This window comes from Lepidochelys olivacea (genome assembly GCF_965140295.1).
Source record: "Lepidochelys olivacea isolate rLepOli2 genome assembly, chromosome: 8".
Lineage (NCBI taxonomy): Eukaryota > Metazoa > Chordata > Testudines > Cheloniidae > Lepidochelys > Lepidochelys olivacea.
This window is the reverse complement of record NC_140418.1, coordinates 14,857,624-14,881,198: the sequence shown is the minus strand read 5'-3', so window position 1 is coordinate 14,881,198 and position 23,575 is coordinate 14,857,624. Positions and strand designations below refer to the sequence as shown.

Below are 23,575 nucleotides of genomic sequence, written 5' to 3'. Positions count from 1 at the left end.
TGCTGATGCATCGGATGCCAGGGTGGATAAAAATCAATGATTTAAAAAAAATCATACTTTTTTATTTAAATCAGATTTTTTTTAATAAAATGCTTTTTGAGGAAAAAACCTATCTAAAGATAATTTTTCTACATTATAGCTCAAAGATAACTCATAATGGAACAGGGATTATAAATTATAATTCTATAGTATGAGACAATATATTAATGTAATGTTTAAGAAAAGTTTTGTAAATGAGTTCCAATAGTTCATGGATTAGGGACCCAATCTTATGGGGTTCCACACGCTTCTGTATAGATTATTTAGGTTAATCTTTCTATCTACCCAATGAGACTCAGTGCTCAGTCTAGATTGAAGATACCATCAGAGATGCTTAGTTTTGCAGTTCTCAAACTGTGGATTTGTGTCTCCAGAGGTAACATGCTTGTTAACAGCAAAAATGTTTTTAAATAAATAAATAATATATAGAGGTGAGAAATGACAGACCTCAACTCTATTGTCCCTCTGCAAATTTGTGTACGCAGAGTCAATCTCTTACCTCTCTCTAAAAGTGCCAAGTTTCAAAAAGTTCGGAAAGGCAGAATAGATCTGGACAAGGAGAAGAAGTCTGGAGATAAATGTGAGAAGCGAAGGACATACACTTGTTTTGTTAAAATATTATATGTTTGCTGTTGAAGAAAAAAATCCAGAATACTTAATGTTGTTGTTTTAGTTAAATAAAACAATTTAAATGCCTGTCTGGTGATGTTCTCCTAATACAATCTGGCAAGAAAATCCTTCAAATATTAATGATTAACCTGTTGAATTGGAGATAGTTCACCTCCCAGTGACTTCATAAATATCTGCTTCAATTACCTTTGGTAAATGAAATAACCAAACAGTCATTCATTTTCTGATATAGCTGTAAAACTAATCTGAAAAGTTTTCAAAATAAATCAATGTTTAAAAATGTATAGTGTGTACCTTCTAAAAATGAAACCTATGTCTATCTCTAAGTTGTGAAGAACATGTATTAAGGTTATAACAACCAACAAGAATGCACTTTTATGTAGAAAATCATGATTAAATCGAGTCTTCCTGACTAGTGATTTAAACCATGATGCAGCAATGGCATGTGGGGAAGTGTAAGTAGACTTGGCTCAGACAACAGTTCAACCTTAAATTGCTATTTGTACAAGTGTTGACCTCTCTTCATGGCTTTGTATTTGGGCCATGCCTCTGAAAAAAATACCACCAGCCAGTCTGTAGCCATGTATGCCTTTGAAACAGTTAGTTCTTTGTTTAAGTCAGGCTGGTTAGACTGCACCATGCTAGTTTAAATTTAGATGCACGTTGGAAGCAACATTTACTTTGGCTTTGGTTTTGAGGTAAATTTCAAGTCTGTTGAGTAAGTACAGATTAGAGCCCAAACATCAACCCTTACTCACTGTTCAGTGCTGGCTTACTGCAGTTGGTTGAGTAAAGTAATTAAGGTATTAATGGGATTTAGATTTTCTTGTTTCATGGTATCCTATCTTGTAATGCCTTATACCTTTGTACATTGTGTACGCTGGGAGTGCAAGATTGGGACCTAACTAAGAGCAAGAGAACTGCAGTGTCTTCTGCTGCATAGTTAATTTTATATCATTACAGAAAAAAATCTGTGTTCTTAAATAAATGTGGAAGAAACGAATAGATCCTATGTTGTGTACATGATGTGATTTATTATGAAAACTACTTTAACCAAGAATGTGCAGTGACTTAGCTGGTATGTATATGCACTGTAGCCCTCTGCTGGATAGAATTGGAACTACTCAACTCTGTAAGTTAGGCCCTGTACTGCTAAGACAGGGGCGGGCAAATTTTTTGGCCCGAGGGCCACATCAGGGTTGCGGAACTGTATGGAGGGCCGGGTAGGGAATGCTGTGCCTCCCCAAACAGCCTGGCCCCTGCCCCCTATCTGCCCCCTCCCACTTCTCACCCCATGACTGCCCCCCTCAGAACCTCCGACCCATCCAACCCCCCCTGCTCCTTGTCCCCTGACTGCCCCTCCCAGGATCCCCCCACCCCTAACTGCCCCCCCCAGAACCCCTCCCTCTATCCAACCCCCCCGTCCCCTGACTGCCCTGATCCCTATTCACACTCCCGCCAGGCCCCCTGATACTCCCATGCCTATCCAACCCTCCTGTCCCCTGGCCGCCCCCCCGAACCTCTGCCCCATCCAAACCGCCCCGCTCCCCGCCCCCTTATCATGCTGCTCAGAGCAGCAGGAGCTCGCAGCCCCACCAAAGCCTGCCGCGCTGCCTGTCAGGAGTGGCGGGCCGAGTGGCGGGCGGCGCAGTGAGCTGAGGCTGCGGGGGAAGGGAGACAGCAAGGAAGGGGCTGGGGGCTAGCCTCCCTGGCTGGGAGCTCAAAGGCCGGGTAGGATGGTCCTGCAGGCCAGATGTGGCCTGTGGGCCGTAGTTTGCCCTCCTCTGTGCTAAGAGCTATCACAGATTCTCTTCTAGAGATCTATGCTTTTTGAAGCAGGAGAATCTGAGTTCTATTCCTGATGTATGGTGTTGATACACAGTTCCTGACATTTGTAAAGTTCCTTATTGGCTATAAGAAAAGGAGGACTTGTGGCACCTTAGAGACTAACCAATTTATTAGAGCATAAGCTTTCGTGAGCTACAGCTCACTTCCTCAGATGCATATCGTGGAAACTGCAGCAGGCTTTATATATACACAGAGAATATGAAACAATACCTATTCCCACCCCACTGTCCTGCTGGTAATAGCTTATCTAAAGATTTTTTACATATGTAGTACTCTCTGGTCCCCATCTGTCTGGCTATTCTGTCTATTTTAGGTACTTAGACCGCCTCCATTGACATAGTATCTGAGAGCCTCATAATCTTCAGTATGTATCTTCCCAACTCTCTGTGAGGGAGGGAAGTGCTATTATCTCTTTTTTACAGATGGAAAACTGAGGCACAGAGATTAAGTGACCTGCCCAAAGTCATGCAGGAAGTCTGTGGTGGAGCAGGGAATTGAACCCTGGCCTCCCGAATCTGTTGGTAACTGGCTTTTGAATTCTCGAACGTCCACCTCCCAATTCTTGTGCCATGATTTAAATAGGACAGTCATGTTCATGAGACAAAGGAGGTAACTGAAAAATGTTTTCTGCCATGTTGTGTAGTTGAAGGAATAAAGTTCTGGGGCCTGGTTTCCAGAATGGCTTCACACACCTACTTCCAATAATGTCAGGTGTTGCAGTTGTGGGTGCCCAAAATTGGTGCTGAAAATTGAGCCACAGGTAAAACCAAATGTGTTTTATATATATATATATATATATATATATATATATATATATATATATATATATAAATATAAATAAAGGCAGACATATATGGAGTGCATGTGGACATTTGTGGTTTCTGTAGGTTTCAGCATATAAGATGAGAAAATGTATGGTCTTTTTAAAGAGTCTTGCTCATGAACAGAGTCAGGGAGCAAGACTTGATATATGCTGGGTGTACTTCTTTGACTCTTAATGTGAGCAGAGAGTAAAAAGTATCTTCTGGCCTGTGTGACTATGGGGAGCATTTCAAACCGCAGAATGTGTCACTCTGGTGTTACCTGTTGGTTTGTGGCATGAAATGAGATTGTGATTTTAAATTTTACATAAACTGATCTCATTATGACCGAATTTCAGTATATCTTCATGTAATCTGATAAATTGGTTGGCCTCCCTGTGAAAACCATGTAAATTCTGACGCTGATAGAAGCAATTAACATTTGACTAAGCACTTCGATGGCGCTAGTTTATCAGGGAAGGGGGAGATTTGCTCCGACTTTCATCTTGTTCATCTGTGCTCAACATTCTCTCTGACTGGAAAGAGAAAATTGCCCCCTGAATCATCAGCCAAAAGAGAATTAATTTTGAAAGTCCAGAACACAAGCGGCACCATAAATATTCCGTTGCAGCTTGTTTTATAATGCGGCTTCAAAAAGTAAAGTAAATGCAGAGTATAATGCAAACCATCTGAAGATGAATCATTGTAACAACGAAATGAAAGATTGCTGACGTATCAAGAAAAAAAACATTTTATTTATTAACTTTCTCCTGTGTGTCTGTCTTCAGGCGAACTTGTGAAATTCATCCTAAAGCTACTTAAACTGTTTCTCCTCCCTTGATGTTCATACCTCAACTGCTAGAAGAGGGCCTCATCCTCCCTGATTGAACTAACCTCGTTATCCCTAGCCTGATTCTTGCTTGCATATTTCTACCTGCCTCTGGAAATTTCCACTACATGCATCCGATGAAGTGGGTATTCACCCATGAAAGCTTATGCTCCTATATGTCTGTTAGTCTATAAGTGCCACAGGACTCTTTGTCTGTTTTAACTTGGTAGCTGAAAGTCTTGCAGTGCTCCAAGGAAGGATGAGGGATATTTGTGCTCTGAGCTGCTGCCTCCTGACTGGGGCGAGGGTCTCTGGTGGTTGAGTTGTGGCTTCCCTGTCTGGTTCTACTGCCTGAGAAGGGGGGAGAGGAAGACTGAGGTGCAGGCAGGAACAGGACCCCAAATGAGCAGAATACTTAGCAGCCATGTGATTTTATTGAGCCCAGCTGAGCAATGGGAGTCCTTCCATTGGGATGAAAGGGAGTTGGATTGAGCCGCTTGTGGTTATTGGCCCTGAAAGTCAGGAAGACCCGCATTTCAATTAGGGATGTAAAATATTAAACAGTTAACCGGTTAACTGGTAAGCATTTGTCTTACCATTAACCCACCCTAACGGTTAATCCCCAGCTATCCCAGGCCTGCCGAAGCAGCCCCAGCCACCCTGGGCCGGCTGACCCCGGCCATGCTGGCTGGAGCAGCCCCAGGCCAAGCTGGCTGGAGCAACCCCAGCCCCTCTCCCTTTAATCAGTTAAATGATATCATTTTAATCATTTAAATTGGCAACCTATGGCACATGTGCCAAAGACGGCACGCGAGCCGATTTTTAATGGCATGCTGCTGCCTGCCAGGTCCCAGCCGCCGGCCCTGCTCAGCCCACTGCCGAACCCAGTCCAGGACCCCGGCAGGCAGCAGTGTGCCACTAAAAATCCTGCCCGCCCTGGCCCACTCTTCTCCGTCCCCCCTGCCGGGGCAGGGTGAAGAAGCTTGGTCCTGCCGGCTGCTGCTTCAGAGGCCGTGCTGGGTTCCTGCCCCTCCTCCTCTCCCTCCCTGCCCCTGATCAGCTGATGGCCCTTGCAGGGGAGGGGGAGAAGCAGAGCTGCAGTGGGCTTGCTGTTCCAGGGAGGAGGCGGAGACGAGGTGGGGACGGGCCATGGGGAAGGGGGTAAAATCAGGGCATATCCCCTCCAGCTCCCTGCAGTGAGCCGCTCAGGGCAAAGGGCTGGGAGCACCCCCACGACCCCAGCCCACACTCCCAGCCCTCTGCCCTGACCCGTGCATCTCCCCACACGCACCCAGCCCTCTGCCCTGACCCGTGCATCTCCCCACACGCACCCAGCCCTCTGCCCTGATCCCTGCACCCCCCCATGACCCCAGCCCTGACTCCTGCACCCCCCTCACATGCTCCCAGCCCTCTACCCTGACTCCTGCACCCCCCACACATACCCAGCCCCCCCACACCCTATGTCCTGACTCTTGCATCCCCCACATTCCCACCCCCACCCTGAGCACCAAATGGGAGCTGCCCAGGTAAATGGTCCACCCCCAAACCTCCTGCCCCAACCCTGAGCCCCCTCCCTCATTCTTGCTCCTGGCCAGACCCTACAGCCCAACCCCCAGCCTGCTCCTTCACCCCCAGCCTTGTGCTCAGTGCACTCTCAACCTCAGTTCAGTGCAGAGAGAGAGGAAGAGAATGGGTAGAACCAGGAAGAAGGTAGGTACCCACTCTACGTGGGCAGGGCCGGGATCCCAGACCGGCAGCGGGCTGAGCGGGGCCGGCAGCCGGGACCCTGGTTGGCAGGAGCCGGTGGACGGAACCACAGACCGGCAGCAGGCTGAGCCGCTCAGCCCACTGCCGGTCTGGAGTCCCGGCCGCCAGCTCTGCTCAGCCCGCTGCCGGTCTGGGGTTCTGACTGCCGGCCCCTTGCCAGCCGGGGTCCTGGCTTCAGGCCCCGCTCAGCCTGTTGCTGGACTAGGTGAATGGAACCCCAGGCTGGCAGTGGGCTGAGCGGGCCGGCGGCGTAAGATCAGCATTTTAATTTAATTTTAAATGAAGCTTCTTAAACATTTTGAAAACCTTGTTTACTTTACATACAACAATAATTTAGTTATGTAATATATAGACTTATAGAGAGAGACCTTCTAAAAAAACGTTAAAATATATTACTGGCGCGCGAAACCTTAAATTAAAGTGAAGATATAAATGAAGATTCGGCACACCCCTTCTGAAAGGTTGCCAACCCCTGGTTTAAATGGTTAACTTTTTAAATGATATTTAGATCCCTAATTTCAATAGCATTTCAAAGTAACATGGTGAGAATTCAATTCGGTAACTTGGGAAGAGAATTCTGTTCCTGCCTCCTCTGTGGCCTTCCTACCCCTGACTGTATGTGAAAGCCTCTTTCCTTCTGCCAGCAGTTTCAGAAGTACAACAGAGCATTCTTCTCAGTGGATCAGTGATTCACTGAGATTTAGCAGTTACAGAGAAGCCAAGTGTTTGAACAACATAGTTTAGGTTTGACTATTGAGTGCAGTTATCAAGGGGTGTTTGGGGTGGAAGGAAAAATTCAGAATACTAAGGCCTGACTCTTATTGGCCCTACACTGGCGTTACAGTGGTGCAGCTCCATTGACTTCAGTGGAGTTACTTCCGATTCTCACCAGTGTGAGATCAGAACCATATCTCAAATGAGGTAGGGGAATAGGCATCAGTTGTTGGGTGAACATGCCTCCCAGAGTCCCTCTGCCAGCAACGCTTGCCATGACAGCTTGGCCATTTTCCCAGCTGCTACAAGACCCATGGCAGCTTGGGTACAATTGCCCTAAACTGCACCCAGGACCAAACTGTCGTTCAGTAGCCCCAGCACAGAGAAACAAGATGCCTCTCCTCTTCTTATTGCCCTGGGCTTTGCACAGGCCTCTGGATGAACTGGGGTCAATAAGAGCATGCTTTTGAAGTCTTTCCCAAGTCTATTACAGATGAAGATAAGAAGGTTTAAGGAAATCCTAAATGTTGCCTCAACTAAAGTGAGATTTTCTGCTTTCAAAGATAATTTTGATACAAAGCCAGCCTAAGAGAAAGGGTGTACGTATGGGAAATAGTTGCCCTAAATAGCTTTCTCCTTATTGCTGAATTCTAAGCATTTCTTGAAAACCAGAGTTTTGTGTTTCTCCCTCAGCTTGAACGAACAGGTTAGTTTTATATCCAAGTATCTTGGTCTCGGTTACAGGGGTTTCTGAATCCCTAAGATGTTCGAGCTGTAATGGTGTGTGGGGTGTACAGTCTTCTCTCCAAAAACATATTTGCAAGAATTGTTTTCAGGCTGTGGCGAGGAGGTGTTGGCGCTGGTGTTTTGAGATGTGCAAAGAATGCCTGTAAACAATATTAAAATCCCTACAGACAGGTATCTTTCCCTTGTTCAAGCAAGAATTGATTTCCTGTGTTTATTGAGTGTGCCTGTTTACTGATTCTTTCTCTGCGTGTGATGGCAAAGCTGCTAGATTTGGTAAATTTTATTGTTCTTGGCAGATGTCCTGAACTACAAGAGAATGTTGGGAGTAGGGAATGGAGGGTTATGCTGTTTTAAGTGGAAAATTCGTTCATAGTCACTTGGCCAAACTGTGTGTGATGATTCCAGAAAACTGCTCTGGGAAACAAGAACAAGCTATGCAGCTGGACAGCCAGGGTTTAATATATCCGAGTGCATGTATCTTCTGAGTGCTCTTGACTCACTCTTCTGGTCTGCTATATCACTTATTGTGGCTTTAGTATTGGCAGACCTCTTCATGGCACTACTCATTCAGCTTTGCCTAGTGCTCAGATTACCTGTGTATTAGCTTTGCAGTAAAACATGTGTCTGAAACATAACAACTCTAAAGCACATGGCATTGAAAAAATATTCAGCATGACGCAACTGAGACAATGTTCTCACACTTGCACGTGTATACACCCGATATACATATTGCCGTAAATATTTCAGATTCTTCCAGTAGATTTGCAAAGGGGTTGGGGGGAGGTTTGTTTTAAAAACTGAACAATGGTTTATGAATATAATAATATAAACAGCAGAAAACAGAGCTGGCATGTAAGTGGTTCTCTGCATGGCAGCTTTATCCCTTACTGTGGCATTGAAACATCGTACTTTTCTGTTTGCCCATTTCTTAGTCTTAGAGCAGTGCAGTGGCACTTTCTCCTGGGTTTTTGCAGTAAGTGTGCAAATTTAAGTGACTCTGTCTTAGTCTTTGCTTTTCTGTATAGTTGAAGGGGTATTGTATTTTCAAAGCAGGTTGTATTTGCCAACTATTTCATATCTGGAGTTAACCTTGACCAGATGGGGCATAAAAAAGAACAACTGCCAACAGGATAGTCCATAGCTTATGATGAGTCTAAAGTAACCCCCTTTTTAAAGGTAATTTTGAAGTTTATTGACCCTCAGAGTCTTTGCAATGAGCATGCAGGCTATGATAGGCATTTGTGGTCAGGAACACTCTGAGAACAGTCAGTTCCCAGAGAGACTTTCCTGCAGGATGACCTCCAGATTGCACATACAATACAGACTTCCACTGTGTTCAGTGGCCGGGATTCAACACCAATTTGACTGCAGCTCCTAGAGTGCCCTCCTGCAGGGTACTGGTCCTCCTAACCCACTTTCCAGCTGCCATTGGCCTTTCGGTCTGCTTTGGTTGCATACTGGTCCCCTCCCATATCCTCTGTCCTGCACTCCCTGGAAGACTGTGAGGGTAGTTTGGGCTTTTGCCTGCAGTGAGTCCTGCCCTGTTTTCCCATTTCGAGTGGTGGCACATCCTGTGCAGGCAGCCTTCCCTACTATTCCTCAGCCGAACTCTGTCTGGGAGCTTCTGATTGTTGGGTGGGGAGAGGCTGGAAAGCAGCCATGCAGCTGGAGCAAGACAGGCTGGTAGTAGAGGGGTAGGTGAAGAGGGGCAGAGCGAATTCTCTCCACAAGCCTGCGAGGTGCATGCTTTACATGGGTGGGAAAAACAGACATGCAGAGGTTAAGAAGTTCACCAGTGAATCAAAGGCAAAGCCAATGCTCAAAATCATACACTGAAATCAAAGGGAGTTTTGCCATTTACTTTAGTGGGAGAAGTATCAGATCCTTAATCTCATGCAGAGGCCATTAGACTGCATCACTGAAGTCAAGAGAATTTGCTTTTGCTTTCATCAGAGCTAAAATTAGCTTCAGATGTACAAAAATAAAACCACCTTATTTTAAATACTTGACTAGTACACTTTTTTTTTTTTTAAATGATGCTTTTGCGGTCTTGAGTCCCAGTGCCCTGGAATAGGGATGAGAGCGAAAACTCCTTCCCAGGATACCATTCTCCTTGAAGTGCACCTCTCCTATTGCTAACCCCCCACTCTTTTAATCCTGTTCTTGTTTAAAAAAATAAAAACTCCCTCCAGGTCTGGAATCTTTGTGACACTTGCTCTCATTTCCTTTCAGAGACAGGTGCATCTCTTCTGTGTCCTGCCTTATCTCTGTCATCATATAGAGCAAACCAGGCCTTGCATGGGGCAGTGCAGAACATTGCTATTGTAGAGTTTCCAGCAGAGATCATGAGAGGGATGACAGCTATCATCCTGTTGGATGTATTTTTGAATAACAGAGTCTCTAAATTTGAGGCAGGGGTTTTTGAGGAATGGGAGCTGCGGGAAGTGGAGCTGCTTCCCGCAGCTTCCACTGGCCAGGAACAGTGAACCGCGGCCACTGGGAGCTGCAGGCGGCTGTGCCTGCAGATGGTCGGTGTAAGCCCTGTCTCGCGGCCCGCCAGCGGATTGTCCTGGAGGGCCGCAGGTTGCCCATCACTGACCTAGGTCCTGTTTCTATGAAAATTAGGGATTCTTGACTCATCCTTATTAGGGTATCTGAGTGTTATTTGTACACAGGGTATTGAGTTTTTTTCCTCTCCGAATATCCTGCAGATCTCAACTTTATTGAAGATGAAGTCCAGGATACTGTCACTGCTGTTGACCTGCATTAGCTGCACATGGCACACACAAGCTGAATTTTTCACCTCTATAGGTAAGGAAAGAGTCAGTGCAAAATAACCTGATGTTGGAGCACAGTGTATAAAATTCTTTAGTGCACACAAAGAAGGTTCTCTTTTGGTAAGCCTCACACTGTAACCCTATCAGACAGGGTTTACATTAGAATTGCCTAATGCAATTGTGTATAGCAGGATTTGCACTGGGGCCACTTACTCCCTCTAAGCCTCACCAGTGATGAGCAAACTGGTGCAGATTTCTCTCATGCAGACAGGGCCTCAGATTTGAATGAAACATGCAAAAAGGGAAAAGATGACTAATTCCTTGCTGTTAATTGGCATTGCGTATCTGTTCTGGCTTGAGTATGGCACTTAAACCTTACCCCTGAAGGTTTAATGCTAAATCACTGAGTAGCTAGGAAACCTTTTTAATTAAAAAAGGAAAAAAAAAAACATCAAAAACAAAACCTCCTTACGTGTAAGAACTTCTTAGAATTGGGAGCCTGCTATGGTAGATTTGAATAAACAAAGAATGATGACTTCACATGAAATTTAACAATATGTAATAAAGCTTCATGGTAAATTTACTTTCATTTCTTGCCATATCATTATGACTGTTTCTCTCTCACCTCGGATACAATGACTACATCATTGCCCATCTTGAATAGATTGTTTTTGAAAAGTTCCATTTATAGACACACAAAAATGAACCACAGGCAGGATTGACAATTGCTTCTAGTAAATCTGTACTCCCTGGTTTGAACTCCACACAGATGAAAAGTTACAGAATATGTTTTACCTATATGATTAAAGTGGACTTTATATACTATGGCTGAATTATTTCTGCTTCCCTCTCTTCAGTGTGACCTATGTTCTGCAATGAGAATTACTTAAAGCTGTTTTGCAACAGATGTCAATTACTGCACATGCTGGGTGCAAAAAGAGGGCAAAACTAAAATCATGTGATTTCCCCGCGGGGGGCCCCCCCCCTTTTTAAACAAGTCTTTTCAAGTCCTCCTATAAATTGTCCAGTAAATTAATCAAAAATGTCACATAGAATAGCTGGAAACTTTGAAAACAATCAGACTAGTGATCCTAGCCCAGGCTGCTTTAGTTTCTTCTGTTTAATAGCCCTGTCTCAGTATACAGATCTCAGAACACTATTGCTTATGCAGGTAGATTGTTCAAAAGCACATCAGAGATTGAGAAGCACAAGTCCTATTAACTTTCAAGGGGACTTATGCTTCCGTATCTATAATGCTGTACTGTGAATAGTGCTCAATATTCAATTGTGATTTGAATGGCTTCGAAATGATTTATGCCCCATTTAAATCAGTGGAGTTACACTGGATGGACATCATGCCTTGATTAGACTTCTGCTTTATTTTGTAAAATTCCTCAGTCGGAAGAAAGCATATTGAGTCCCATACAGAACAGATTGCTCTAAGCTGCGTTTAAATATCTGTGATAAAAACAGACAGAAACTTATTGTTGGTAGTCTTTTTTTTTCTTGGCAGTTAAAGATAACTATTGATAGGCAGTTGTTGTGAATGACCTTCTCCTTGTCTTGTATTTCCCCATTTGCAAGTCTGACCCAGGCAGAACAGAACTCATTTCTGGATTTCACCTAGGACTGCTGCTTAATTATACTTCAGTCATAATTACTTAGTAATGCTGAAAAGAAATCTGTAGCTGTATTTGTCAGTCTAATCAACTCATACGTGTACGTGTTCAGCTTTGGTTGCCAAAAATCAAGGGCTTCTTATGTGTAAAACACAAAATGAAGTAAGATTTGTATACTAGCAATCTCCATTAGGAGACTTTCTGCACATCGGTTAGTCTGCGAGTGTTAGACTGTAAGTCTTTTATATTTGTTGTTTCCACAGTTACTATTTGCAAGCCACATACCAAGGAACTATAATTCTAACTAGTGCATGTGGCATTCACTAATAAACTAGCACTATGACCTAATCTGTGTCCACACGCAGAGCAGATGCCATGGCAATTATTTTGACCGCTAACTGTGTTGCTTCTAACTGTAATTGTGTCAAATCTCTTTTGACTGCACACAGGTGCAAGTAACTAATATTGAAATCATTCAAAGGCAATGAAGGGGTCACAGCAAAGTTCCTCCAGAAGACATTAAGGCTGACATTTTCAAAGCCACCTAGAGGATTTGGACACCTGGTTTTAACAGGAATTCAGTGTCCCAAACTCTAGGCTTTTCTCATTTTAGCCTCAAAGTAGTAAATTGCTTGAGCCTGAATATGTTGATTCTTCAAGCTGTTTTACTAGCCCTAGAGTGTCTGGGATGTTTCCCCTCTTCTGTGCCCATGGGAAAGGGTAGTCCCTTGTTTTACTTGTGTAGTAAAATTTCTCCTTCCATTGTAGGTCAGATGACAGACCTGATTTATGCAGAGAAAGATCTGGTGCAGTCTTTAAAGGAATATATTCAAGCAGAAGAATCTAAACTCTCTAAGATTAAAAGGTAAGGGGAAGGATTGCATAACAAATCTGCACTTCTCCATTATTTATATGTTGACTGTACAATATCACCTTTTTTCTCTCTCTCTCTCTCGGATAGTACTGCCACTGCTTTCCCCAGTGCCTGACCAAGGGAGAGGGATAAATAAGAGCAAGCAGGCTGAGGCTTATTCCAGCAAAAGCAGGGGTGAGGGAGATCCCCGCTCTAGGTGTTCTTTTGGATCTTTGTAGTACTCTCAAGTACTAGCAATGGCCAAGAGTGCATTTTCCATCAGTTGAGATGTTGGAACTTTTCCTCTCTCAAGAAGACTCTGCCATAGTTATCTGTGCACCTCTCAGCTGGACTGTGTCAACATGTTATGGTTGAGCTACCCTTGCAGACCACTCAGAAGCAGTAATCTTAAGGAAGAACATGGCAGGCTGCTTGTTTAGCAGGCCCACAATGAGCACTTTGCACCCATGTGTTCCATGCTGCACTGATTATATTTACTTCCAATGCGGATCAAGGTGGCCTCTGATCTATAAATTGTGATATATTCTGGGCCCTGGCTGCCTCAGAAGCCACTTTTCTCCTTCTACATGGTCCTGACAGCTGAGATGTTCCTGCCAATCATCCCTGTTTAAATGTCCCTAAAAGTAGATTGTATGAATTTGTTACTATTCATCTATTTAAAAAAGAAACAAGTAAGTTCACCCAGAGCATTGAGTGTTGGCATGTGTTTTCTGAATAGGGATTACAGCATCACAGATAGAGTAACAACACTCAGATAGTTCTATAAAAGGTTTAAAGCCATTTTTTCAGGGCTAGGTCTTAGAAATGTTATTCACCTATAATTGGGGACAGATTTTGTAAAGTGCTCAGAACTCAGCAGTTCTACTTATTCTCAATGGGAACTTCTGGGTGCTGAGAATTTATTAAAATCTTGCCACATCATTTAAGTGCTCCAATGGCTATTGAGCTCTCTTGAAAATCTGGCCATTAGGGGAAAAGTAATATACATTCCTTATAAGTTTTGAAATCCAGTCAATATATTTTCCTTTAAAGGGAGATGGTCAAGTCAGTTTAGATTTCAGATGTAGGTTTTTGTTACAACGAGCTTTTGCATAAATGTCAGCAAAAATGTCTTTTGTGTATGTTTTTAAATTTCAGTAGAAATAGTTAATTAAAAAAAATAAATTCCCCTACAGTGAATTCCCTAAAGCTTCTTAGATACTAATTATAGGCAAAAATGAAACTGCCATATTATGATAAAAATAAGGACCAGATTCTGCCACTTTCACTCACTTAATGTGGTACTTTACTACTCAATTGGTCTCATTGGTTTCAGTGGAGCTGTTTACAAAGTAAGATACTACTCGACATGATTATCAAATTTGGCCCTCCTTTTGTACAGCAAAACCCCCCAAACAATGTAAATAGTGAAAATTAAATTACTAAAATTGAAAGAATATGAAAAATCTAAAGAATGTTACTAGGAGCATGGGTAAAGTAATCTGCTTTGGTGAGTAAGTGGATTTTAATCTGACAGGATCTCTTTAAAGTATCTCTGAAGAATTAGTAGCTTTGGATTCCATTTTGACCTGGGACATTATAATACACAGAAAATACATGAGCAACTTGGGGATAATTGCATAAATTTATACTAAATTATCTCTGTCAGTTGGAAACATTATTACATTCGTGACCCCTCTGATTATGAAACTGCAAGCTTGCAAGTGGAAGCTTTTGGACTGTGCTCAAGGATCTTGCTTAGAGCAAAGCTCTTTTATTGTTCACTTTTTAGTTTTGCCTCGGTAGTGTGCTCAGTTCCCACTGCATATTGGAGAGAGAAATGTGAAGCTCTGGTGCATGCGTAATGGTTCAGCTAAGAGATCAGATAAAGCCGGGGATGAGAGCACAACTGTAGCATTAGTGAAGTACCATATATCGGACTAAAATAAGAGTTCATCTATGACACTCAAAAGAATATTAGGACTCATCACTATCATTTTTTAATTTGCCAACTTACTTCTGCATGAGCGTATGATGGAACTATATTCATTAACCTATTGTTAGAAGAAAAGAATCCTAATAACTTGAAAAATGAAGAGGTCTGTCTTTCCATCTGTGTGCATGGATCACTCCCATAAGAGCCTAAACAGCTTTTGAAAAAGCAAACTGATTTTGTGGTGGTGATAGTGAGGTGTAAATGAGAGTGACTTTTTAATAATTACAGTGTAGTTCATCTTGCACAATGTATCTTTTTCATAATTCAACATAATATAAATTGTTGGTTGAGACATTAATGCAAACAAGATTTGTGCCCAGTGGCCTTACAGGTAGGAAATATTTATATTTTGTTGCAGTTAAAAAAAATCAATTGTGCCATGAGTCACCCTTACAGAGTTAAAAGTAAGTGGCTGGCTATATATAGCAAAGACAGCTGGCTATATATAGCAAAAGGAGCAATTCCTTTTTAGATGTGATGATAATAGGGAAGACATGCCTTCATAAAATTATCTCAGATTGAGACATACTATTCTTTTTCCAGCTGGGCTGAAAAAATGGATGCACTGACTATGAAATCAGCTTCCGACCCAGAAGGTTATCTTGCACACCCAGTAAATGCATATAAATTGGTGAAGCGTTTAAACACCGATTGGCTGGAATTAGAGAATCTAGTTCTTCAGGACTCAACAAGTGGTAAGGTGTTAAAGGGAAGAAAATAGTTTCTGTGACTTTGCTGCAACTCTGCTTTTTCCTTCCCCGGCTCATATACTGGAAATCTGCAGACTTAATTGTTGTGATTTCAGATACTGTTGCCTGAATTGTGTGAAACTTACAAACCAAGAAATAACTTATTGTTTACTGGCTACCGTTCACCACTTCCCAGCCACCATTAGACATTTCCCTTTGATCAATACCCTGATCTGTCCTAGAAGCAGTGCCATTAGTTTGATTATGGCAGAAGCCCTTCATGCTATTTTAGAACATCGGGCAGAGGGAAGAAGAGTATGATATACCAAAAGGTCCAACTATTAGGACAGTTTTTATTTAAAGCGTTTTTTTTCTTGAGACTTCAGCTTTATAGGAAAGCTCTTATTCCACTCAGTCTTCCCAATCTGTTTTTATTCTTTTTTCCCTTCTCAGCACTCAGTAGTGCTAGTCTTTGGTCTGCCTTGGCCTTTGGATCAGTAGATAGAAGGACTTAAGAATCAAACTCTGCTGCCCAGACTGGATCTCCAGAGGCTTCTGATCTGCTCCAACATAAACAGCTGGCAAACATTATAGAGTTAATGTCTATATATTTGTCTATTATTCATGAGTTTATCCTTCTAAAAATGTTCCGTAGCTAACCCTGCTTCTTACTACATATTCTTCCCAGAGAACCTGTCTTAATCTTGCTTTCTTAAGCTTAAACATTTTTTGTCAGTTTATTTTTATTGGACTTTCTGAAAGTGAAAGAAGAAAAGGAGGAAATATTTTTCTTTGAACTCGACTGCATGTTTTCTCTTTCCATTCTGCTTATGCTAAAAGTTTAGATGCTTTGAAGTCTGTCTGTTCAGCCAAGCGTTTTATAGCTGTCCTGGAACAAATACAATTATGAACTTTTCTAACAACTAGATCACTAATTCCACTGAGCACTTACTCCTGTCTTTAATTTTGCTCTTAAAGTTTTCCCTGTAATATTTTGTAAAATCAATACTATTGTGATTGATGTAACACTTAAAATTAAAATCAGAACTTTTGTTTTCTTCCCTTATTATTTTTTTTACAACCTTTCATATAATTTTGGATAGCTCAACACTTCAATTTATTTGCATAATACACTTAAAGTTCTTCCTTTATGCAACCTATTTTGTTAGTTGCGAGTATCCCTTTAAAATGAATGCACTGTGGCTCTGCTGTTGATGTTGTATGAAAGAGGTGGGCAAACTATAGCCTGTGGGCCATATCCAGCCTGTGGGACCGTCCTGCTCGGCCCCTGAGCTCCTGGCCAGGGAGGCCAGCCCCCGGCCCCTCCCCTGCTGTCTCCCTTCCCCCACAGCCACATCACCGCTTGCGCCCCGCCCACCTCCCAGGCTTTCCAACAAGCCTGTCCTGCCACTCTGAGCGGCATGGTAAGGGGAAGTGGGGGGCAGGAGGTCCCGAGGGGCAGTTAGGGGACAGGGGGCAGTCGGATGGGGCGGAGGTTCGGGGAGGGGGGCAGTCAGGAGACAGGGAGCGGGGGGGTTGGATAGGGGTGGGGTCTTGGGGGCTTCCCAGACTTGTCAGAAAGTAAAGAAACTTAGGTCATTTTCTCTCTTTGTTAGAGATGGGTTGAAGCAGTTGGAAAATACATAATCAGGCATGAATCTCATCCCACGTACCAAACTAAAGTGAGATAAGTACTCAGTCTCTCCCCAAACACCCCCTTTGTGTCATCAATGGGATGTGGGATGGTCTGAGAGCCTCTTTTGGGTCATCTGAGGTCTTCACATCTCACAGAACTCCTATGGGTTAGCAGATGCTTGAAGTTCACAGAGTTTGGAGGCCTCCAGAGAATGCTGAGATCCTGCATCTGCCTTGGTGGAGTGTTGCCAAAGGAAAAGTGAGGGAGGATATTGTGGAAGCAGGAGGGATGTTAGGAAAAGGCATTATGGGAAAATAAAAATTATTAGGGTTAAGGCGATAATATCCATCACCCTACTTTGTTAATGGTGCATCACACGAGAACTGAGCATCTTCTGTTAATGTCTCTCATTTGAGCTCATAAACCAAAAGGTTTAAAGCAAAAGGTAAAGAACAAGATATGTATATAACTGAAGAGTTTGACAAGAGGACTGTTTATGTTTAAATCTCAACTGTTTGATTCCCACTGAGGATGTGTTGCAAAACAAAACGCATGTTTCCAATCCTGGGCCAGTCTGGTATTGATTATATGCATATGAGTTGTGGAGTTAACTGTTTTCTTCTTTTTTAACTGAAAGGTTTTATCGCGAACCTCACAATTCAACGTCAGCTCTTCCCAACTGAGGAAGACGAGACAGGTGCTGCTAAGGCTCTGATGCGTCTACAGGACACATATAGGCTGGACCCTGAGACCATGTCTCAGGGGAGACTACCAGGTAACGCTACAGCAGCCTCCTCTGCTTTAAGATTCAGTTTGTATTGAAGAAGTGATTTTATTGACATGTTCATGATGGCAGCATTTTAGGAGACTGGGCAAAAATTTCAAAAGCACCTGAGAAGTTCCTTTTCAAAAGTTACTTAGAAGCACTTGCAAGCCTGAATCTCATAGAATATCAGGGTTGGAAGGGACCTCAGGAGGTCATCTAGTCCAACCACCTGCTCAAAGCAGGACCGATCCCCGACTAAATCATACCAGCCAGGGCTTTGTCAAGCCTGACCTCAGAAACTTCTAGGGAAGGAGATTCCACCACCTCCCTAGGTAACGCATTCCAGTGTTTCACCACCCTCATAGTGAAAAAGTTTTTCCTAATATCCAACCTAAATCTCCCCCACTGCAACTTGAGACCATTACTCCTCTTTCTGTCATCTGCTACCACTGAGAACAGTCTAGAGCCATCCTCTTTGGAACCCCCTTTCAGGTAGTTGAAAGCAGCTATCAAATCCCCCCTCATTCTTCTCTTCTGAAGACTAAACATCCCCAGTTCCCTCAGCCTCTCCTCATAAGTCATGTGTTCCAGTCCCATAATCATTTTTGTTGCCCTCCGCTGGACTCTTCCAATTTTTCCACATCCTTCTTGTAGTGTGGGGCCCAAAACTGGACACAGTACTCCAGATGAGGCCTCACCAATGTCGAATAGAGGGGAACGATCACGTCCTTCAATCTGCTGGCAATGCCCCTACTTATACATCCCAAAATGCCATTGGCCTTCTTGGCAACAAGGGCACACTGTTGACTCATATCCAACTTCTCTTTTTCAACAGTATGTATCCGATGAAGTGAGCTGTAGCTCACGAAAGCTTATGCTCAAATAAATTGGTTAGTCTTTAAGGTGCCACAAGTACTCCTTTTCTTTTTGCGAATACAGACTAACACGGCTGTTACTCTGAAACTTCTCATCCACTGTAACCCCTAGGTCCTTTTCTGCAGAACTGCTGCCGAGCCATTCAGTCTCTAGTCTGTAGCGGTGCATTGGATTCTTCCGGCCTAAGTGCAGGACTCTGCACCTGTCCTTGTTGAACCTCATCAGATTTCTTTTGGCCCAATCCTCCAATTTGTCTAGGTCCCTCTGTATCCTATCCCTACCCTCCAGTGTATCTACCACTCCTCCCAGTTTAGTGTCATCTGCAAACTTGCTGAGGGTGCAATCCACACCATCCTCCAGATCATTTATTGAAGATATTGAACAAAACCGGCCCCAGGACTGACCCCTGGGGCACTCCACTTCATACCAGCTGCCAACTAGATATGGAGCCATTGATCACTACCCGTTGAGCCCGACAATCTAGCCAGCTTTCTAGCCACCTAATCTCGTTGAAAGTCAGTGGGATTTAGGCTCTTAAGTTATTTATTGCTCTTGAAAATGTTCCTCTTTAATTTGTCCCCTATTCAGAAAAGGATGGGTAGTGTTATGAAACCTTGTGTTGTATTTGTCTCCAACGGAATAAAATTCTGCACCAGTTAGCACATTCTGCACAAACTAAACAAATAATAAAGTGTTTTTAATGGTGTTTTGATTGAGCAGCTCATCAGCAGACATGGCAGGAATCCTTCCAGCAAATGGCTCAACAGTCTCATCTCTCTTCTGTTTATAGGTCTTATTATTATCAGTCAGTCATCGAGTGTTAGGCTCTGAGAATAAAATGAAAACTTTGGGAATCAGGACTTCTTACTGCCTTTCCACTTTTTAAAGCTCTTTAGTTTGTTAATTAACCTCTTTCGGTTGTGCTCAGCATTGGCCTAGCTCTGCTCTGCTGTGAGTTTTGCTGTTGCCTGCAGTGGGAACACAGTCTGGCCAGTTCTGAGCACTATTGATAATCCTTCCTTTCATCTAATATAATTTCTATATTAACACATCAGATAGTTAGTATTGTGTTTTATGGTATGTCTCCTTCTGACAGTGTCAGAAGTCCCAAGTTTAAATTTTCTGGGGGCCCTGGAGATAGATGTGCAAATTATACACAGAAGCTTAGAAGAACAGTGGAAAGTATCATGCGTTGTGTACTACTGGTTGCAAGTTGAAATTGGGTCTAATCCATTGCAGACCTTAGTCTGTAGCTGGCCTTAACATCTGTGAACACAGGCACGTGCATTGAAATGACAAGTTTGTGAGTAATGGGGCATACTGGCCCTTTAAGACCAGGCTTCCCTATTCCAGGAATTCTGGAGCAAACAGGGGCTTGGAAATGATAGAGGGCAGGTGTTGGGAGACAGGAAGTGGCCCTAAGAAGGGGTAGTTAGTATCTGAGACATAACTAGGTTACTGTTTCTTTATAGAACTGGGACCGGGAGCCTTGTGGTATACGGTGAGGATAGGCTTCCCCCTTGTCTACTCAATCAGTCAGTCACCAAACCAACCTTGACACCCTGGGCAGGCAGGACCAAAACAAAAGGGTCCCTGTTCTCACGGGGAAGAGGGAAGAAATAGAGACGGTCTATTGCCAGTGCACTCTCGAGTCCCAGGAGGACAAGGGATGACCCAGCATCTCCTTTCCAGGCAGTGCAAGGGGATGGCAACCCCACCACCCAGGAAACACAGGGCGGAAGGTCTTTTACTATCAAGGTTCTTCTGTTTGAGAGCTCTATTTTTTGAAAGACTTTTATGGTCAGCCCTGCTGAAGCTGGACCAGTAAAAGTTAAAGGGCTTGCTGAGAGAGAAAGGGAGAAGGCCTTTAAGGCCATCACACAGTTCAAAATGGAGGTTTCCCAAATGTCTGAGAACTTGCTCCTTCTTGCATCCAGCTGTTAAATCAAACTAAGAGCAGCTAAAATTATCCTATATAATTGCCTAAAATTACCTTTTCCTGTAAGCAGCTACTGCCAATGGGATGTTATTGGCTTAGCAGTGGGAGGAGATGACACGCTCACAATTAAGGTAATGTCCATACTGTGAAAATGATTGAGAAATTCTGGTGAAAGGCTATGAATTTTGTTGCCACGAAAGCCTCAGGCTGCCATCCCCAGTCACATCCATAACATTTTATAAAGAAATTATTTTCACTTAGCCTAGGTGTGCAAGTGTAGCGACTGTCCCTAGTTTCTGTATGCATTCCTAGGGCAGCCATCTCCACCAAAGCCACATAGTCTTTTCCAGCTGATTTTGAGAGCACAGTATATTACAGCAGCAGCATAAATATGCCTTCCTGCACAGACTGCACACGTGGTGCTGAGAATGTGAGCCATCCTTATCGTGGTGTCAGATTTGTGCATACGTAGGTCACACAAGATGGCTTGTGTGTTATGTCTTTTAACTAGTGTCTTCAGTGACTCGTAGAAATAGATTTGTGTGGGCACAAACTCTTGCTTTACTTTCAAAAGAAAATGCTAATTACAGTAATTGGAGCCCCATCCTGCCATTATTATTGTGGTAGCTAAAGACTAGAAACAGGGGTTAGGTTCTCATTGATACTGTAGTCGCTGTACAAGCAAATACACAGAGATAGCCCTTGCCCCGGAGAGCTCACAATGAGAGGAAGGATGGCTTGGTGGGCAGGGTCTTAGGCTAGGACTTGGGAAACCTGGGTTAAATTCCCTGCTCTGCTACAGACTTCCTGTGTGACAATGAGCAGGTCACCTAGGGCAGTGATTCTCAGACTAGGGGTGCCGCTTGTTCAGGAAAAGCACCTGGCGGGCCAGGCCAGTTTGTTTACCTGCTGCCTCCGCAGGTTTGGCTGATCGCGGCTCCCACTGGCTGCAGTTCGCCACTCCAGGCCAATGGGGGCTGTGGGAAGGGCAGCCAGCACATCCCTCAGCCCGCGCTGCTTCCCACAGCCCCCATTGGCCTGGAGCAGCAAACTGCGGCCAGTGGGAGCCGCGATCAGCCAAACCTGCGGACACGCCAGGTAAACAAACTGGCCCGGCCTGCCAGGGGCTTTCCCTGAACAAGCTGCGCCCCTAGTTTGAGAACCGCTGATCTAGTGCATGTCTATACTGTTCTAAAACCCATGACAGCAAGTCTCAGAGCCCAGGTCTGCAGGCTTGTGTTGCGGCGCTAAAAATAAATGTGTAGACATTACAGCTGGGGCTGGAGCACAGACCCTGAAGCCCACCCCTCATCCTGGGATTCAGAGCCCAAGCTCCAGCCCAGGCCCAAACATCTACACAGCTGTTTTTAGTTCTGTAGCACCAGCCCAAGTCTCTCAGCTCTGAGCCTCACTGCTGTTTGCTGTGTAGTCAGTTATACCCATAGTCTCTCTGTGCCACGGTTCCCAATCTGTGAAATGGAATAACAACACTTCCCTGCCTTACAGCGGTGTGGTGAGGAGAACCACATTAATGATTATGAAGTGCTCAGATGTGCTTTTTGGAGTCAGGTAAGTATCATAGATGGAATGTAAGCTAGAGCTCACAATCTTATTTGTACACAAAACTCCCATTTACTTCCATAGGAGATAAACACATGGAGCTATGTCAGGATATGACCCTTAACTCTTTCATATAAATGGAGTTTGGTGAGTGGTAGAGGATCTGAAATCTTGGCAGGGTGTCCCCTTTTAAAAACCTTTTCAAACGAGGTCAGTATTTACAAATGTCTCCCAGCCAAAAATATTTTCACTCAAGATTTGCAAAGAGCACTTATAGTTTGTTTTATTTTATAAATTTAGGAACAAAATACAGATCCACTTTGACAGTGGACGACTGCTTTGGCATGGGAAAGATTGCTTACAATGAAGGAGATTACTATCATACGGTGCTGTGGATGCAGCAGGCGTTGAAGCAGCACGATGAAGGGGAAGATGCAGCCGTCACCAAAGTGGAGATCCTGGACTATCTCAGCTTTGCTGTCTTCCAGCTTGGTGACTTACACAGGGCCGTGGAGCTCACCAGGCGCCTGATTTCTCTCGGTGAGAAGTACAAATGATTCATTTTTCTAAAGCCAGGGAGGAATGGGATGTACCGTAGGTGGCAGTGCCAAGAACACCCGTGCTCCAATCAGCACAACAACATTTACCGAGAAATGTCCTACCCTGTGACACGCACTAACATAAATATTGGGTACCACAGCCTGTTTGTATAAAAAGCCCTCTTCAAAAGGTGTCCTACAATTCACGCAAAGCTGACCCCAAAAGCAAACACATGCCTGACATGGTGCAGCGTCAATCATGTGTACTGTCTGTCATGGAAAGAGGCTTTTTGTTGCTAGTGGCGGAAGTTTGTATTGTCTGAGGCCTTTCTCTCCATATTCGACTGACTCTCAGGATGCTGTTTTCTCTACTAAATCCTACCAACTTCTCTGCTTCATTACTAGATGGTTTTTAATGTTTCTTTATGCCAAAAGAAAAGGCTTTTGCCCACAGGTTTTCAAGGGACTGGATTTTTCAAATTCTTAAATGAACTTGGTCTAATTAGGCTTTTAAAAAGCACTGTCTTTAGCTCATAGCAGATCAACTTTCATTTCTTCCTTCTTAGTAAGAGAGTGAGCTACAGGTTAAGTCATATGGGAAGGAATGATTGTACCTGGTTGTGTGACCTAGCCAAGCTGAAACGCAAGGTATGTATTCTTCTCCAATTCATGCCCTAATCAGCTGTGCTGTGTGGCTATACACTGGTAAACAGCTGCTGTCTTTTACCCCAATGTTGGCTGCACCCCAATAGGGGGCAAAGTGATCTTTACACACACATACCAGCTTAACTTTGGAAAGCTCTTGAGGATCAAAATCCCCATATAAATGTGAATGTATATTATTGTTAAATACAATCTTCTGTGCCAGTGCCTGGGCAATGTCTGCAAAGCACAAATAAATCGTCCTTATCACTATCACACAATGGGACAGATTTGGCAGTGGCTGCTCAG

General features: G+C 43.6%; 1 protein-coding gene across 5 annotated transcripts in view; it reads left to right on the top strand.

Annotated features, from left to right (window-relative positions):
- Positions 1–23,575, top strand: part of P4HA2 (prolyl 4-hydroxylase subunit alpha 2) — a 54,778-nt gene that overhangs the window by 7,327 nt on the left and 23,876 nt on the right. For all 5 annotated transcript variants that reach the window (XM_084636769.1, XM_084636773.1, XM_084636770.1 and 2 more), the window contains 5 exons: positions 10,086–10,185; positions 12,539–12,635; positions 15,163–15,314; positions 17,582–17,719; positions 22,386–22,625. In XM_084636769.1, coding sequence (XP_084492895.1) covers positions 10,104–10,185; positions 12,539–12,635; positions 15,163–15,314; positions 17,582–17,719; positions 22,386–22,625 — 709 coding nt within the window. In that variant the 5' untranslated portion in view covers positions 10,086–10,103. The remainder of the gene's footprint in view (positions 1–10,085; positions 10,186–12,538; positions 12,636–15,162; positions 15,315–17,581; positions 17,720–22,385; positions 22,626–23,575) is intronic.